Genomic DNA, 17,163 nt, shown 5'->3' on the forward strand with positions numbered 1-17,163 from the left:
ATACGTTCATTTTACAGGAATGCTTTAGCATAGGGACAAGATAGCTACGAGTTAGGAAAATCATGAAAAAGGTTGGGCAAAATCTTGAATATTTCAAAAAGTGATGATCGATGTTGAATAAATATCCATATATCTATTATCTAAAAATGAAAAGGATCTTGTTTCTGATTGCACTATGGGAAAATGGCTGAACTGTTTGAAGTGAATTTTCGGATATAGTTATGAGCTATCCCGAAGTAGGTTTTTGTTCTATTACTTTGATTTAAAATGCGAATTCTAAGGGGTAGATGGGGTTCAAAATTTAAGCAGGAACCCATCAAATTAGGAAGATGAAACTTGGTATATAAATTCCTCATTAAAAATAAGTGGACATGCGTTCCAGCATATTTGAGAATTCCCGTTTTAAGAAGGTACGGGGGAGGAGGGGGAGGGATCTTTTATACTTCACATCGAAAGCGATGATGCATGATGCATGTTGTTTGTGATCACATCACGGGGAAACGATTGACCAGTTTGAAATGAAATTTGAAAAGTAGTTAGTATCTACCTACGTTTTAAATCTCAGTTACTATTAGTACCCAATAGGAACGGGAATGGCGGAAACTTCATAAAGAGGAACTGCATAATTTATACCGTTTACCAAACATTGTTAGGGTCATCAAATGTAGGAGGCTCAGGTGGGCAGGTCATGTAGCCAGAATGGAAGAAATTAGGAACGTTTTCAAAGTTTTAACTAAAATCCAATCGAAAACGACCATTAGGAAGACCAAGGCGCAGATGGGAGGACAGTATTAAGATGGTCTCACAGGAATAGGAATACAAAGTAGAAACTGGATCCAGTTGGCTAAGGATAGAAGTCAGTGGAGAGGTTTTATGAACCGGCATTGAACCTACGGGTTCCATAGGCCATAGAGTTAGTTAGAGAGTTAGTTTCTACCTAAAAGTGGAGTTTTATTGGTACTTTGATTAAAGAGCACATCCTAAGGGGAGAAGAGGGTTACAAAATCTTAGGCAATAATACCATGAGCCTGTCAAGTTAGTAGGATGAAAATCGGTATATAAAATCATTAACAATGAGTGGACACGTGTTTCCGCATTTTTAAACATTTTTGTTTTAAGATGGGGGCGGGGGAGGTATTTTCTATAGTTCATTTGTTAACATTGAAAACGTTGTTGCCTTTTGTGATTGCATCACACGGAAGGGGAAAACGCTTGAGCAGTTTGAAGTGAATTTTGGGAGATAGTACCAACTTGGATTAAAAAGCATGTCCTAAGGGGATAGGGGGTTCAAAATTTATAGCAAAAACACTATAACGTATGATATTTTTATTGTTTAATTTTCATTAATATACGTATCCTAAGGGGAAAAGGAGGCTCAAAATGTTTCGTAAAACTATTCTCCCCGTGCGAAGAACAGGTTCAGCTAGTATACAGGGTGTTCCAAAACAACATCGACAAAATTTGGGAGGTGATTCCTAACACCAAGATAAGACAAAAAGTATAAACCAAGTTGGGTGCACAAATGTTTCCTTTCGGCGTTATAGGCTGCCAAAAACATAAAAAAAAAAATAAAAAATGAACTTTAAAGGTCTATAGCTCCAATACTGTGTCACCTACCGTAGTCGGGTCAAGACTTTATTTAGGAACTAGTATGTGCCCTATCCAAATATCCATGTTTCAGTACTACCTGCAGTACTTCCGGAAAAATTTTTATAGAGGCAGTTGATGAGTACTTCAAATTATATGCCCGTAGCTAAACTCCATCTATAAAATTTGTTGCGTGAGTGCCTTGAGATTCTGAAACATGTATTTTTGGATAGCGCACATATTAGTTCCTAAGTAAAGTCTTGACCTGAGTGCGGTACGTCCCATAGTTTCGGAGCTATGGACCTTTAAAGTTCATTTTTTCATGTTTTCGGCAGTCTATAACTCCGAAAGGAAGCACATGTGCACCCAGGTCAGTCTACACTTTTTGTCTTATCTTGGTATCAGGAATCACCTCCCAAACGTCGGTGTTGCTTTGAAACACCCGGTATATACAAGGGTAAATCACTTAAAGTGACCCCTCCTAACTTCTAAACTAAGTGATAGAAATAGCTAGAATTTTGTACCAAGCAAATATCAGAAGGGGAAAAACGTGTGACATACTCGATAATATCACAAAGCTAACAGTATAACTATCTTAATATAAAGTTTCATTTTTTTTTTTTTCAAATGGTACTACGTCAGGTTATTTCATATTTCAAATATACATGTAAAACCAAACATTAAAATACCACACTATTTGTTCAGTGTTGCCAACTAAGAATGCTATGGTACCACAAATATCCAAATTTCAGAGGGCTCTAGAACAGTAATGAACCAACTGAGATAAACGGGGCGGCGCATATCTAACGAATACTATGAACATGATACGATGCATTTCGAAGGAATAGGAACGAAGTTAAAAGAAATTGAACATTTATTTTTCTTTTATACATCAGTCGATAGAATATGTACAGGTCTCACCAAAGGTAAATGTGTTTTGTGCCTTAAGCGTGAAAGGAATTTACGTCCCTTTCTTAATTTGCTAAGCCCACTATCACTGTCATTCATACTTGACATGCTGGAGAATTATCTAATGCCACAGTTACATTAAGATATGAGTGCAGGTTGCGTTTTCCAGCTGGATGGGGCCACCTTTGTATTTTCAACATGAAGTTACCGCCTCTCTCAATCGCGAAGTGACGACGTTGGTTGGTTATGGTGGAACGATTTAATGGCCACATCGTTCACCTGATTTGAGTTATTGGCGTTCTCTATCTATTGTTATATTAACGAACGTGCCACCATCGATGCAGATGAATATGATTTAGTGGCTTTGGCAGGAAATCGATAACGACATTTTCGTTGAAGATACGTTCGTTTCAGTGCTGTATGAAATTTTTGAAACTAATATACGTTCTTTACAGATAACGTTACTTTTGTATAATAAATATAGACACACTGTTATAAAAATGTATAAATGTACTTCAGTTGTATTATTTGCCTTATGTTGTTTAACTATAATCACTTTGTTAAATATATTTATTAAGATTTTATAATTTTGTTGCTGTTTCCAGGATATTATTGCTGTTGGCTATGGAAAATATTACTTGACAGAAGCAACGGACGGCCTCGTTTGCTGTTGGTCAATTAGCAACCCAATTCAACCAATAAGAGCTTATGAATTTGATGAGCCAGTGACTGTTGTTAGTTTCTCGAAGTGTAGCCCAAGTCTCCTAGCAGTTGGATGTTACGATGGACGAATATTTATTATTGATATCACTGATGAACAGAAGACTGTGATAGCTGACAGCGGGTGAGAAACATTTGTGTACATTTGAAATTGAAATGAGGCCTAGGCATTGATTATGTGTAGATTATGTAGTTATCATTTGTAGAGAATTTTTGGATCAAGAGATTCAACATTTTTCAATAAAAAAAAATTCTTGTACGCTTTATATCTGGAAAACTACATATAATGTAGGCAAACTAAAACTATCACTTAACTCAATATGATGTGCTTATTCCGTAGAAAATACGAGAACTCGATTTAGGGACCGTTCAAACGTTTTGTGGCCGCTGATCCAATACATTTCATTCAATCAAAAATTTTCTTGTACGCCCTATATTTGGATAACTACATATGAAAGGTAAGGGGACAAAAGAAGGAATGTCACAAAATTGCATTTTCAAGAAAACGGCGTTTTAATATTGAAAACCGCATAAAAAGAAAAGGGCTAGTTAAATCTTTTGCCCATTTTACATGGATATTTCTACATCTACGCATGCATGGCATATACAATCAAATAGTACCAAGAGTCACCAACAGATAGGACAAAGCACCTGATAAAGCACACACATGGACATCCTTTGTTTTTTCCCTTACCCTTCATATAGTGTAGCCAAACCCAAACTATCACATACCTCAGTATGATGTGCTTATTCAGTAGAAAATACGAAAACTTGATTTAGGGGCCTTTCAAAAATTTTGTGGGCCCTAATCCAATAGCCAATATATTTCATTCAATCAAAAATTTTCTTGTACGCTTTATATCTGGAGAACTACATATAGTCTAACCAAACCTAAACTATCGCTTAACTTAGTATGATGTGCTTATTCAGTAGAAAATACGAAAACTTGATTTAGGAACCGTTCAAAAATTTTGTGACCCCTGATCGAAAAACTAATTATTGTCCAAGATCGCAATATTTTGATTTTTTTTTTTTTTTTTTTTTTTGCTCATTTCTAAAACTCTTGTTGTTTTCTAATTCGTCTTCTAGTTTCGAAATGGATGTAGTGTAAATATTTTTAAGTGCTTTTCTATAATATGCTACAAACAAGCTTATCTTTAGTATTTTTTTTTTTTTTTTTTTTTTTAATGTGGCTGGTGCACAGTTCTCAGAATAGATATTATTAATATTAGTAGTTCCCTGAAGAGTACAAGCGGGTGGAGGATATATATTTTAGATGTTTGCAAGGAGTCTTGTCTTATTTCAGCACTAAGGAATAGAGACGGTTGGTAGGTTTCAAGGGAAATGTTTTATTAAGAACGAATAATCTTCATGGAGCTTTCATAACAGATACGCACAACCAAATGCATTTTCATCCTATTTGTCGAATGCTCGAAATTCATTTCTATTACTTCAGTTATTATTTTGCTTTTGTACTGTTGAGTGTTTGTCCAGTTTCCTTGTTTGTTGTTCAGATTTTGACTCAAGGATAATAGAACATATTTGCTTTCTCTTCAGCAATGAAAGCTTCAAAGATAGCGCTTTAGAACAAACTCCAATCATAACCTGCTGAATATTTTTTTCTACAACTATTATGTTAATGTAATAATAAAAACAGAAAATATTAAATGAACCTGAAATATATATTGGTTGATTAACCAATTTTCCATCAATGGTCCTGCATAGCGTGATGGCTAACGGTCTCGCCTTTGATACGAGCTGTCTCGACTTTGAAGCCATCCTTAGTGAGGTTTTTCTCATTCCCACCCCACCAGGCAAATACCGAGATGGTACCTCACATAACGGTCTCAGGCCGCTTCCTTCCTTCTTCATCCCTTTCTTTCTTCCAAGTTCCCCGGGCAGTGTGATCGCCAAGGGACGTTATCCTTCATACGTGAATGTGGCGGGCTAGCATGACCATCGATGGCGAAAGCTCAAGGCAATCTAATTCCTAATACTAATGACACTTTGTATCAGCACAAGTGGGGTTTTCCTGACCCCAGAGTGACTCTATCAATTGAGAGACGGTACAAGCTTGTAACAAGGAAGCTTCATTGTTTCACTGTTGAAATTTAATAGATATTGATTGTTAGGAAGTCGTAAATAACTGTTGTTGAGTAGATTATAGTGTGATACATCTTTCAGCATTTTTGTTCTAAAAATATGTTAGTGTCACAGAAAAAGTATATTTAAGGCACATATAATGAATATTGTAGTTGCATAACATCATGCATCAGTTTTAAAGCTAGTTACAGTAAAATATCCACAATCAAGGTGTCAAAAGGCTTCGTAAATTTCGCTAGTGTTAAACTGGATTAAATCAATTTAAAAGAAGATTTTTAAAATACAAAGCGAGGGTGAAATTAAACTCCACGAAAAATTGTTGTTACTTTTAGAATGTGACATCAACACTTGACTTCCCTCGCTGTTTTATTATCATCATTATTCTCGCGAATTTTTTCTGCTTGTTAATGAGTATGGTTTACCAAAACTTGGGTATGTATATATATATATATATATATATATATATATATATATGAGTCGTCCAGTTTCAAAACGGCTGTTGTCCATTTACAGAAAATCCCATTTTGTTCTAGATACCTGTTTTCCAGCAATTAATCAAATTTAACGTTGACCTCATAATAATAACTTTTCATTATTTTTTTTTCCTTCTCTCTTGAAATCTTCATTTACAGACTTAATTTAAGTTTTATTTAATGACTTCAGCACTAGCTTAATTTTGTTTGCAGTGTTAGTACAACACAGCATTGTGGACCAATTTGGGACGCACAGTGGTTTCAGTGGGACTATTACGTTGAGCCTGGAGACTACCTACTAACTATCTCAGATGAAGGATGTGTCAATAGGTGGAACTTAGAGAGAAATTTCGAATGTACACGTAAGTGCAGATTCTTTCATTCCGTAAACTAATCACGTAGTCATTATACCCAATAAACTTGAATATAAATCTTAGATTTACATAATCTTATCAGAGTATGCATAAAATCATCTTCTAATAATTCACCCAAACAAAAGATGTACTTTTTTTTTTTTAAAAAAAAAAAGACACTTAATGCATTTAGAAGTAGGAGGGGAGGAAATAGACAAAGGTGATTAGTTTTCGATACCTGGAAGTGAACGTGAAACAAAAGCAAGAATAGGAATGGCGAAAGAAGCCTTTAGGAGAAAGAAAATACTATTTTGTGGGACTTGGAATAAAGAGTTGAGAAAAAGACTCATAAAATGTTTCGTGTGGAGTGTTGCTCTGTATGGGTCAGATACATGGACATTACGCAAAAATGATGAAAAATGACAGGAAGCTTTGGAAATGTGGAGAAAAATTGAGAGAATTAGCTGGTTTGAGCGAAAAACGAATGAGAGGGTGAGAAAAGAAGAATTTTACATATTATTAGAAACAAGAAGAGAAACTGGTTGAGACATTGCGAAACAAGGAATTGTCTCATGAGGGACGTTTTTAGAGGGTATGGGGAAAGAAGGACAGTGAGAGGGCGAAGGAAACTACAATTAATGGATTATATCAAAACAGAAAATCGTACGTGAAGACGAAGAAGTTAGCGAAAGACCGTGGAGCATGGAAGCTTGTCAGTTGCAGAATACCTATGATGATGATTCGTATGCATTTAAGCTGAGCCTTTTCCCCCTCTTTTTCTTTCTTTTTTTTTAATATTACAACAGTCAGAGAATAAAAAAAAAATCAAAGACAGACACTGAGCTGTGTAATTAATACTTACGACTTGGAAAATAGTTGAAATGTGGACCCTTAATGGTAGAGCTTTTATCGTATCCGTGGTTTTTCTCGGCGTTGTGCTGTTTCCTTCCATCAATCATTCGCTTTCATTAACCATCCGTCTCCTTCAGCCTAAAGGATATAACCGTGCGACGCTAAATTAAACATTTGAGTTTTTTGAACAGATTTTGCTCTTGATACGTTTTCTGTTGTCAAAGGAGCTCCTTCGCGACTAAGCGGTTAGCGTACGCGCCATTCGCGTGGGAGAGCCAAGTTCGATTCCCGACGGGAGCTGATATGGTACGGATCCCACGTTAAGCTGTAGGTCCAGTCTCATATAGCCTCACTGCTGAAAGGGACGCTAAACGCACAATCAATCAATGGAGAGAGCACGGTGGCTCAGTGGTACAGCTCTTATCTCTGGTGCGTAGGATCCCAGATTCTATCACTGGCCAAGTAAGTATGTGGTGGACAAAATGGTGTCCGTGGGTTTACTCACGATACTCCTGTTTTCTCCTACATTCTCATTCCACCAATTCTTCCATCATCATTCACTTGCTTTAATCATAGTCTCCCTTAGTCTAAAGGACATAATGGTCGGACGTTAAACTGAAAGATGGATGCAAGATGGGAGGATAGGCGGTGAATTTAATTGTCAAAGAATACAAGGGCTTAGATGAAGTATTGAGCGAGAATGAAGAGTATCTCAGAAACTTTGACTAATTTGCTTAGTAGTATTTTGTGTTCACTGTGCTAGTAAGTTTCAGAAAAAAAAAAATTCATTCACTGATTTTTGTCCTTAATTTGATTTATTTAGTAAAATACAGGTGTCAAGTCATTATGTATAAAAATCAACGTTTCTAGCAATGAATCATGGGAAAGAACTTTGGTAAGAAGTCAGCCAGAGCTTGTATTAAAGGTATCAGCCATGTTTTCGCCTGCTATTTGTAGGAAATATCTTGCATAAATTTCATTCAGAGTGGCCGACTTAAGGACCTTCTAGCTACAAAGCGATAATGCTAATCGTTAGGTATGCACTTTTATTAGTTGGCCAATTGATTTGGAGTTTAGTGTTCCGTTCAGCACCGAGGCTATTTGAGACGTGGACTTACAGCTAAATGCGGGATCCGAACCACCTGTGCTCCCATCAGAAATCAAACCCGGACCTCCCGCGCCAAAGGAGCATACGCCCACCATACAGCCACGAGAGAGTTAGTATGCACGCTCAGTGTTTACAACTTGATTGTCTTTGGTATAAAATTTTATCTTCCATCCATTTTCCTTTCTTTTTTCTCAGGGCTAGTAAGGCTTAAAAGGGTTCATGGCACAGTGAAAGGCGTTCCTGTTCTTAAGCATGAAAGGGTTGATGAAACGTCTTTGATCTCTAAATATGTGTCAGCTTTAGCTCTTGCATTCCATCCTGATAACAACGGTCTGTTTTACATTGGTACTGATGCTGGTATTATTTACGTGGTGCGTAGTAGTCTCATTTCCATCTTTCCACACAGTTCACCCTGCATGTTTCATTCAGTCACTTGCACAATGCTAAAACTCTTGCTAATAAAGAAATTCTAGTTTGTGTACATAAGTTGGAACAGAGGAATATGGAAACGGACATGGGAAAAAGAATTACTTACCAGAAAATATTGGGAAAAAAGTCATTAGCACTAAAAAGTGCCCTGTGGACATTCTTGCTGAACACTTCACCTGGAGGGAAAGAAGCAAGAAGAAATGAACAAAAATATTTTTTAGAAGCAGGGAAGTAGCTGTGGAGCATAATTGCGAGCCATATTGTAATGTCCAGTCTGATTACAATATGGCACCAGTTTGACTCGATAGTTTTGTTCTTTAATTTTTCTGGTTCTTCTTCCTTATGAGGAATCGTTTAACGAAAGAGCTCATAGTTTACCTTTAGCGTATGTGAATACGTTTTCAATATTTTCTGGTAACTAATTTTTGGACAACATGTCCAGTTCAGCTACTCCTTCAGTGATTTGTTTGTAATAACTGTACAGGGTGATTCAAAAGTTCTAAGACATTCAAAAAATAGACGAAGTTACAGGAGATCTGATTTCACATATGTAAATCAGATTAGAAGCCTTATGATTTAGGGTTCTTCTCGATCATGGACGCTATATTTGATCGACTTCACATTTTATCAATTGGAAGGTGGTCATGTGGGATATCAAACAACACAAGAATTTTTCCCATAAAGGAAATGTTGTAATTAGATTCTTATTTGTACTTAGTTTTAAAGATTGATACCTCGTGCTGAGATATCCACAGATAAGTTCTAGAGGATATACTCAGTGTGTTACTTGTCATGCCGAAGAAACACTTCAGAGCATGTGATCCACTCTGCATTGTCCAGCTTGAGCATCTGCTAAGGTGTGTTAATACAGTTGTCCATGATGCAGTGGCGAAGGTGGTGTTCATCATGTTTTTTTATTATTATTTATTTTTATTTTTTATTTTATTTATTTTTTTTTTAGTAAACAAGCTGCTTCACCTCCATAGAAAAAAGTGTAGGAAGATGATATCCGGTGAACTCGGTGGCCATTCAATGCGTCCACACTGCCCTATGCAACCATTGACGAACCTCTTGTCCGCAGTGTGCTGCTGCATGATTCTGCTCGAAATATTGAGGGAATGTGCTATCTTCTGTGAGAAGGGAGAACGGAAACACTATCCTGAAGCAATTCAAGAAAGCACTGAGAAGTAATAGTGCTGTTTATGAATATGGATTTAATGACATGGGTGCCCCATATCATACACCCTATCGTCACCTTTGAGCCAGTAGCTTTATGGATGCGACTAGTTATAGTTGTTGTGTCACTGCAGCACAAGTGGTTCTAACAGTTTACGTGAAAATACCGTTATCAGAGAACTAATTGCTCAGTTCGAACGCGAGATCCTGTTGATGTTGACGTAAGACCTATGTACAGAATTCAACTTGTCTGAGTCATCTTCTGCTAGATTCTGTATACAAATGGCGTACTAACAGTAATGAGCAACAATCTTTAATTTTATTAACAACATGAATAATCGCAATCTACAGAATACGTCGATTATTTTCTATCGCGTGACCGCAGGCAGTTGTTTCAAAATGGCTGACAAATATGTTCCGTTTCGTTAACCTGCTGTGATTTAATTACTTGTTCAAATCAAAATTTGTGCTGCTGAAATTCACAATGGACTTCAGCGTGCGTATGGAGATGTGTGCATGGTTAGTAGCAGTGCCAGAAGATCGGTGTAACATTTTAAATCGAAACATAAACACGGTCATCCAAAAACTACCTCCACAGAACGCAACATGAAAAGAGTTGACATCATTTCTTGCTTCCATTGGGCTACAGTATATTCTACAATATTTCATTTAAGGCCTCAAGTCGCATATCGCGCAGTTTTCTAGTTCTCCTTAGAACTGGTAGTTCCTGAGAGGTAGATAAAGCAAATAAGATGGATGTTGGAGTAACTCCCAGCTCAGTTCTGTTAAGTATGTAGTCTTATATTACCACGTTGTAGGAATGGGAAACTTTGGAGATTTCAGGTAGATGTTTTATAGGCACTGATCACAGTCGATTGGACAAAAGCTGAGTATAATATCCGCGTTACTTGTGATTTCATTCGGTAGATAATCCACCATGATTGTTCCATCATAATCCCAGAAAACTATAATCATTACCTTATAGACAGAAGAAACAGAACGTACTTTTTAGTAGAGGCCTTGTTTCTGGTCTCTGCTATTCTTGAGACAAACTTTTGGTTTCCTGATTAAAATATGGGATCCATGTTATGTCAGATGTTATTATTCGTTGCCAGAATAAGTCTCTGTAAAACGCTAATAGCTCTTGTAGTTAATTATTAATGTCACAGTTGTGAAGTTTCTGCTCTGGTCCTAAAGATAGGTTTCCGGGAAGTTTACATTTTGCTGATTCCGAAATGCTCTTCCGAATCCCATGAACCTGTCATGTGCTAATGATTATTCTCGCACGAACCTCATTTGTCATCTTGCAATAAACTCTTCACAGCAGTAATTGATTTTTCTTTCCGTTTGCAGCTTTGTTTAGGCATCCACTGTGGAAATTGTCTTCTAAATATGTCCTTCCGGCTTCTGATTCATCAATCAATTGATGAACCAAACGATTGGTTCCAGCAAACTTCTCAAACGCTCATTCTAATCGTTAAACAATTTCCGTAGAAAAAATTAATAGCTCCACGTCTCTCGAAATTAACATTTAAGAAACATTTCTCGCAAAGGCAAAAATCATACTGACCAGCGTGCTTTGAAGATTTTTTAAAAGCGTATCCTTGTTGTTTTAAGCTTGAAATGAGTTTATCCTTCTTACATATGTAGGGTATCTTGTTGTGCTTGTGCATGGGTAGAGCACAGAAAATAATCACATTTATCTTACTTTCACAAAAATATAGTTTCTTTTTTTCTAAGTTAACTTTTTCTTTGAATTCACAAAATAAGTATTTAGCTTGGAAATCATTTGAGGGAAAAAAAAGCACAGTAGAGGAAAATTTCACTTTTTTCACACACACAAATATCATTTGTCATTGCACTTCATAATTCATAAAAAAAAAAAAAAAGTTAGATACAATCTTTTTCGTTAGGTCGAGATTTTTTGTCAGTGTGTTCCATTATTGTTCAGTGTGCCTTTATGATGTGCTTAAACGTCGTTTTCTTTTGTTATAGTGTTTGTTAAGCAGTCCTGAAGAGCCGAAAGATCTTCTTATGGCCCACAGTGGACCAGTCTACTCCATTGAATTCTCCCCATTCTGCAAGAATGTATTTGTTACGTGCGGAGCTGATTGGAAAATCCGGATATGGGTTACTGATGTTCCGGAACCCATAATTACCCTTAGAAACTCAATGGTAACTTTTACAAGTAATCGTATCATATTTAAACTTCACTGTCTTTATTTGTGTGCATGTTATAAAGGTGTCCTACTCTACGGTAGCCCTGGAAAGTATCAGTTTAACATAACAGCACGGAGGAAATAAAACTAAACTCTAATGTCATACCTAGATCTATGAGAAAGTGGGATGATCACAGCAGATGTTGGAAGCATCCTCCCTGGGCGTCCAGACACAAGTAAACTCGGCAATGTGCACTTCTAAAGATAGCAGACAGAATCTGAGAAGATACCGCTAGAATCTCCTGTAAATCATTGAGTATGGCTGTTCATGTGCACACACTAATTGAGATGACCCCACAGGAAGTCAGATGGGTCAGATCGGATGACCGTGGGGGCTATAAACCTCTTGAAATGTCTACCGGAAAGAATGTTTCAATCTGAGCCATACTCACCGTAAAAGTTCGGAATGTCTATTCATTTTGTTGAAAAGAGCCGGATCCGTGTTCCTTATCGTTTAAATGGTTAACAAAAGTCTTAAATATTTGAAGTGGACAGCATCTGTTATAATTGTATCAAAGATAATTGGTTCGATTATGGTTAGATTAGATAATTCGTCGCAAAGGAACACACAGTCTTTCTGGAAATGAAGGGACTACTTGTGCAGTGTGTATAGATTTTCACTACTTCTTTCTGTGGGAATTTACTTAGCCAGAAACCTTGCGCCCATGGATCAGTAGAGTCAGTAGAGACAGTAGAGACTCAGTAGAGTCAGTAGAGACAGTTGAATCAGTAGAGACACGATTTTTTGGTGACACGCGAAAACGCGAAATGTATCAGTTTTGTACGAAAATGTTGTGTACCTAAAATATATTTTTTTCACTATTTGTTAGGCCATATAACGCTCGCGATTAAACGCGAAATTTGCAACGTATCGATATTCCACGAAATTTACGCAAAAGTGACAATTTTACGACGCTTCTACGATTTATTCATTACCATTATTTGGCAATTACTGGCAACGTGATGAAAATTCCCATTGTTGAGAAAATAGACCACCATGAATTTTTGAAATTTTACATGCAGTTACGAAATGAGCTCCAAACAACATCCACTGGTGAAGTGAACTCTGGAAGGAGTGTTGCGAGGTATGTTAGATGCAGGGGTAAAAGTGGATATGAAAAGGTAGGGGGACGGATGATGACACGCCGTCCGCAGTGCCTATCTTTGCTCATTGTATATTTTTAGGAAGTGGAGGTACGTCATAAATATTTTGCGGAAGTGCAGGAACGGAGTCCTCCCATGTCCCCCTCACTTTTGTTCCCGGTTAGATGAGAATTTAGAAACCGCTGGAAAGTGTCTCCAACTAATGTACAGTACATATCAGTTTCGAATGTTGATGTGCAGAGGGCTCTCTCTTCTTACAATGACATACTTACTGACAAAAGAACAAATTTAACACCAGAAAACATTGAAACAGCTCCTAGTATTATTTGCATAAGTAAACTATGAACACTAAAGTTATTTGTTCTATTAATGTTCTCTGTGTGTGTGTTTTTTTTTTTTCTTTAAATGATACTTTTATTCAGTGAGGATGCTTAGTGTTATTTTTTTTTAAAAACTCAAATATTGTTTAATATAGTCATGCATGAACTTATGTCATGATGATTGATGAGTGGAAATTAAGGTGAAATAAAATGTAACTAATTCTAATTTCCAGGGAAAATAGTGTTCATACATTGAATTTTTAATTCACCGATTTTATCCCGCTTTACGCATATTTTTTATAACGAAATTATGAATTCTTATTTACCACAAAATCGTGTCTCTAATTATCAGCAATCAGTATCTGGAACCAACGGCATCACACCATAAGTTTTCAATTATTTGACCGTTTTAGTTCCTGTTAAAGTGGTACGTATGCAGATCAGACTCTTTTCTTTGGCATTTGGTTTTGGATATTCTGATTTCTTGCGATAATGCTTGAAGGAGCTTTACTTGGACAAACTTGTAATCTACAATCTCATGGCTCGTTTCTTCAGACATCGTTGGTCATGTTGATCCAACAATGTTTCTATAGTTTCAAGTTTTTGTACTGACTTTTGAACGTCGGTTTGCGGCCATTAAACTTTTCAACAAATTTATTTTCACTAGTCCGATAACTCTTCGAGATAAACACTTACTTTTCACGGAGTATCGAAACATGTTCAATACTTGTTTCTCTCGACACCACTTACTTACTTCAGACAGCTAACAACGTGCAAGTAGTCGGCGCGATAGTATTGTCTTCTTTAGTGTTGCCTTATTTCCTTCCTATTGAACTATAGAGTCTAGTGTTGCCATCTTTACTTTTTTTTTAAAAACTACAAAACAGTGTAGAAATGTAAAAAGCTGATATTTTGAATATTAAGCGAAGAATATGAGGGCAACCTTCAAGTGGTACTAAAAAAAAAAGGAAGTTATCATGTCCATCATGATTTTTTGTCAGTTTTCTGCTCTTAGAAAAGAATATATGTCTTCCTGTACATGTATCTTCTAGGAAAATGGGCCAATGTCCGTTTTGCACGTTTATGGCAGAAAGTGTTTTAATATTTTTTCTCCGAATTGTTTATACACACTACAGTGTACAAAAATAACTATATGAAAATATTAGGTATAAATATGATAATTTTTATTGAGTGCACTGGTAACACTGCGAATTTGTAAACCTCTTCTTCAACATCTGGTTAACATTAGGGATAGGGACTATAGGAAATTTGCATATCTGAGGGTCTTGAAACGAAAATCATCCGAACGAAAGATAAGTCTCATGCAGTGACGTTATATGTAGAATTCTGTATGTGTGAGGTAAATATGACTTTCATCCGCTCTCTTAGGTAATGCATAGTAACGCTTCTTTTGTTTGTTCGTGTGTGTGTCTTGGTAAGCAATCAGCAGAAATAAACATATACACAGTTCTAAAGCATATAACTTTTTATTTATTTATCAATTTTTATGATTCAAATAGCATTAAAAGAAACATGTATCAGACTTTTAAACAAGTTATATGTTGTAATGCGTTGTAGGTTTTAGGTATTTTCTTTAGGTTTTATAAGTTCTAAAGATCTATGCGATATGCTATATATAAAATTATCTTTCAAAATAACAAACTTATGTTTTTTATATAGAAAATATTTGGTCTGAAATTCTTATCATTTATAGTTTAATTGGTAATAGAATATTTGTCGTAGTTTTCTTCTAAAATGTGTTGATGTACTTTTTATATATAAAGTACTTAAAAATTGTGGTAAAAATTATTGGCACCGACAGTCGTCGGTACTCGACGTTTACACACAAAAAACATTTTTTTTCTTCTTCAACTAATGACAAAAACATAGTAGTAAGGGGAAGTTGAGAGGGAATGGAAGAGAGGTTACATGCGTCCAAAGTGCGTTGCGCGGGACGAACTATAGGAATGGTATCAGACCAAACTGAGGTCGATGTCGCATAAATACAGTACTTACTGTATACCATTCGACAATTGCAGTACCAATAATTGAGCTACTAATGACTTACCTCGTACAGGTGACACCAATGGAAAGGCAAGGTCGCATTAGTGATGCAGAATCCGACCATTCTGCGTGTTACGTGTTACACGACACAAAATGGACATCTGCCACGTTCACAAAATGATCCAGAAACACTGGCAAATTGCACCATAAACAACGAATAAAAACTGACGCTCCACACCTGATGGAATGTAACCTCGTCGAGATCAAATGCAAACTCCTTGGGAGTTACCGTATAAAAAGCGTTCACGTCAGTCAAATTGGTAGCCACTTCGGTGGAATGCATACACAATCATATTGATATACCGAGGTGAGAAGAACTGACGAAAGGTAATTGCAACGGTCGGGATCAAGTGGCGCTGCAGTCGCTGCTAACATCGGTTCCCAGGCGCTCCGTCGACTCTCTGTCGTTGCCATTCGTGAAATATGTCCCGCGCGACAAACTTTGGACGCTTGTAACTCCTCTTCCCTTCCTTGTACACACTTTTTGTGAAATACGAAGTCCTTACTTTTATCTTCGTCTATTCATTCCCAAAGAGTCACATTCCTTGCACATTCCGGGTGTCCGATACATCGTCCTGAAATTGACCAAATTTCGCCTGATTTTGAGATAAGTTCCCCTGTACCTACCCCTGTGGTAGCCATTAGCAGCTAATATTTTATATGCGATTGTTTGGTGGGCTGGCGCTTCACATGCAACCGACCATTTCTTGTTTTCTTGACCTCGCATTCAAGTAGTTTCCTCGTTGGTAAAATTCTCTCTTGTTTAAACAGAATAATTAACCTAAGTACACTAGCCGGCACGCGCTTAAATTCAAGACACTTGTTCTTGCCCAGCGCACGTCTTACATTTCCAATATCATTGAAGCCTATAATTGAGTGTTGAATAACTTGTCTCACACATTAAATGCAAACGGGGCTTATGCACAACACGCGTCCTCTCCGTCCAGCTGTTTATATATCACACCTGTTCTCAATGAAACAATCGACTGTATATTTATATGGCTGTCTATGAAAGGTTTAATCATAGTTCAGAAATCATTTATGCATAAAAAGTGTTGGTTGAAATCAAAACCAACATTTACATTGTTCAGAATACTCGACAAAATTGATGAATAAGCCTGGATTCGTATCATTCGTTCAGAGATGGATCATTGTAGACAAAATATTGTTGATCTAAGTGCTAACTTAAGTCAACCAACCAACTCCTTCGCTCCATACTGGATTCGCTTCGTATAATGTAGTAAGTAAAAGCAGTTCCGTTTAAAAGTAAGTGACTTTTTTTTCTGATACATCATGTGTCTGATACGCGTGTGATAAACCAAACCTAATATTAACATTTTACAGTGCAGCATTTGTTTGTGTTTACAAAATATTAAAACTTATTTCACATTTTATTAGTGTAAAGACGTTCGATTTTGTTGGACAGTACCTGACCGATATCTGTCTTCACAATTTACTTGCAGACGTATTACTGTGCATTCAGAAACTATTTGGAAACACTGACTATTATACACAGTAACAAAAATTTGTGTTGGTAAATTTCTTAGCAGTATTTGAAAAAAAAAAAAAAGAAAAGAAAAGAAAAAAAATATGGTGGCAAATGGCATCTACGTTCGAGTAATAGCAAGAAAGTATAATCATTATTTACAGAAGATATTTGAAAACTATATCTACAGACTTCAGAAAGTGATTCCTAAGGTTAAATTAAGCAGAAAGGATTGTGTAGCCTTAAAAAGAGGAGCTGCA

The 17,163-nt window shown here is 36.5% G+C and overlaps 1 protein-coding gene across 7 annotated transcripts in view; it reads left to right on the forward strand.

Moving 5' to 3' along the window:
• Positions 1 to 17,163, forward strand: part of LOC145687853 (dynein axonemal intermediate chain 4-like) — a 261,885-nt gene that overhangs the window by 235,085 nt on the left and 9,637 nt on the right. For all 7 annotated transcript variants that reach the window (XM_081761336.1, XM_081761335.1, XM_081761340.1 and 4 more), the window contains 4 exons: positions 3,102 to 3,340; positions 6,006 to 6,154; positions 8,301 to 8,476; positions 11,706 to 11,885. In XM_081761336.1, the coding sequence (XP_081617462.1) occupies positions 3,102 to 3,340; positions 6,006 to 6,154; positions 8,301 to 8,476; positions 11,706 to 11,885 (744 nt within the window). The remainder of the gene's footprint in view (positions 1 to 3,101; positions 3,341 to 6,005; positions 6,155 to 8,300; positions 8,477 to 11,705; positions 11,886 to 17,163) is intronic.

This window comes from Thermobia domestica, chromosome 6 (assembly GCF_964235325.1).
Source record: "Thermobia domestica chromosome 6, izTheDome1.hap1.1, whole genome shotgun sequence".
Classification (NCBI taxonomy): Eukaryota; Metazoa; Arthropoda; class Insecta; order Zygentoma; family Lepismatidae; genus Thermobia; species Thermobia domestica.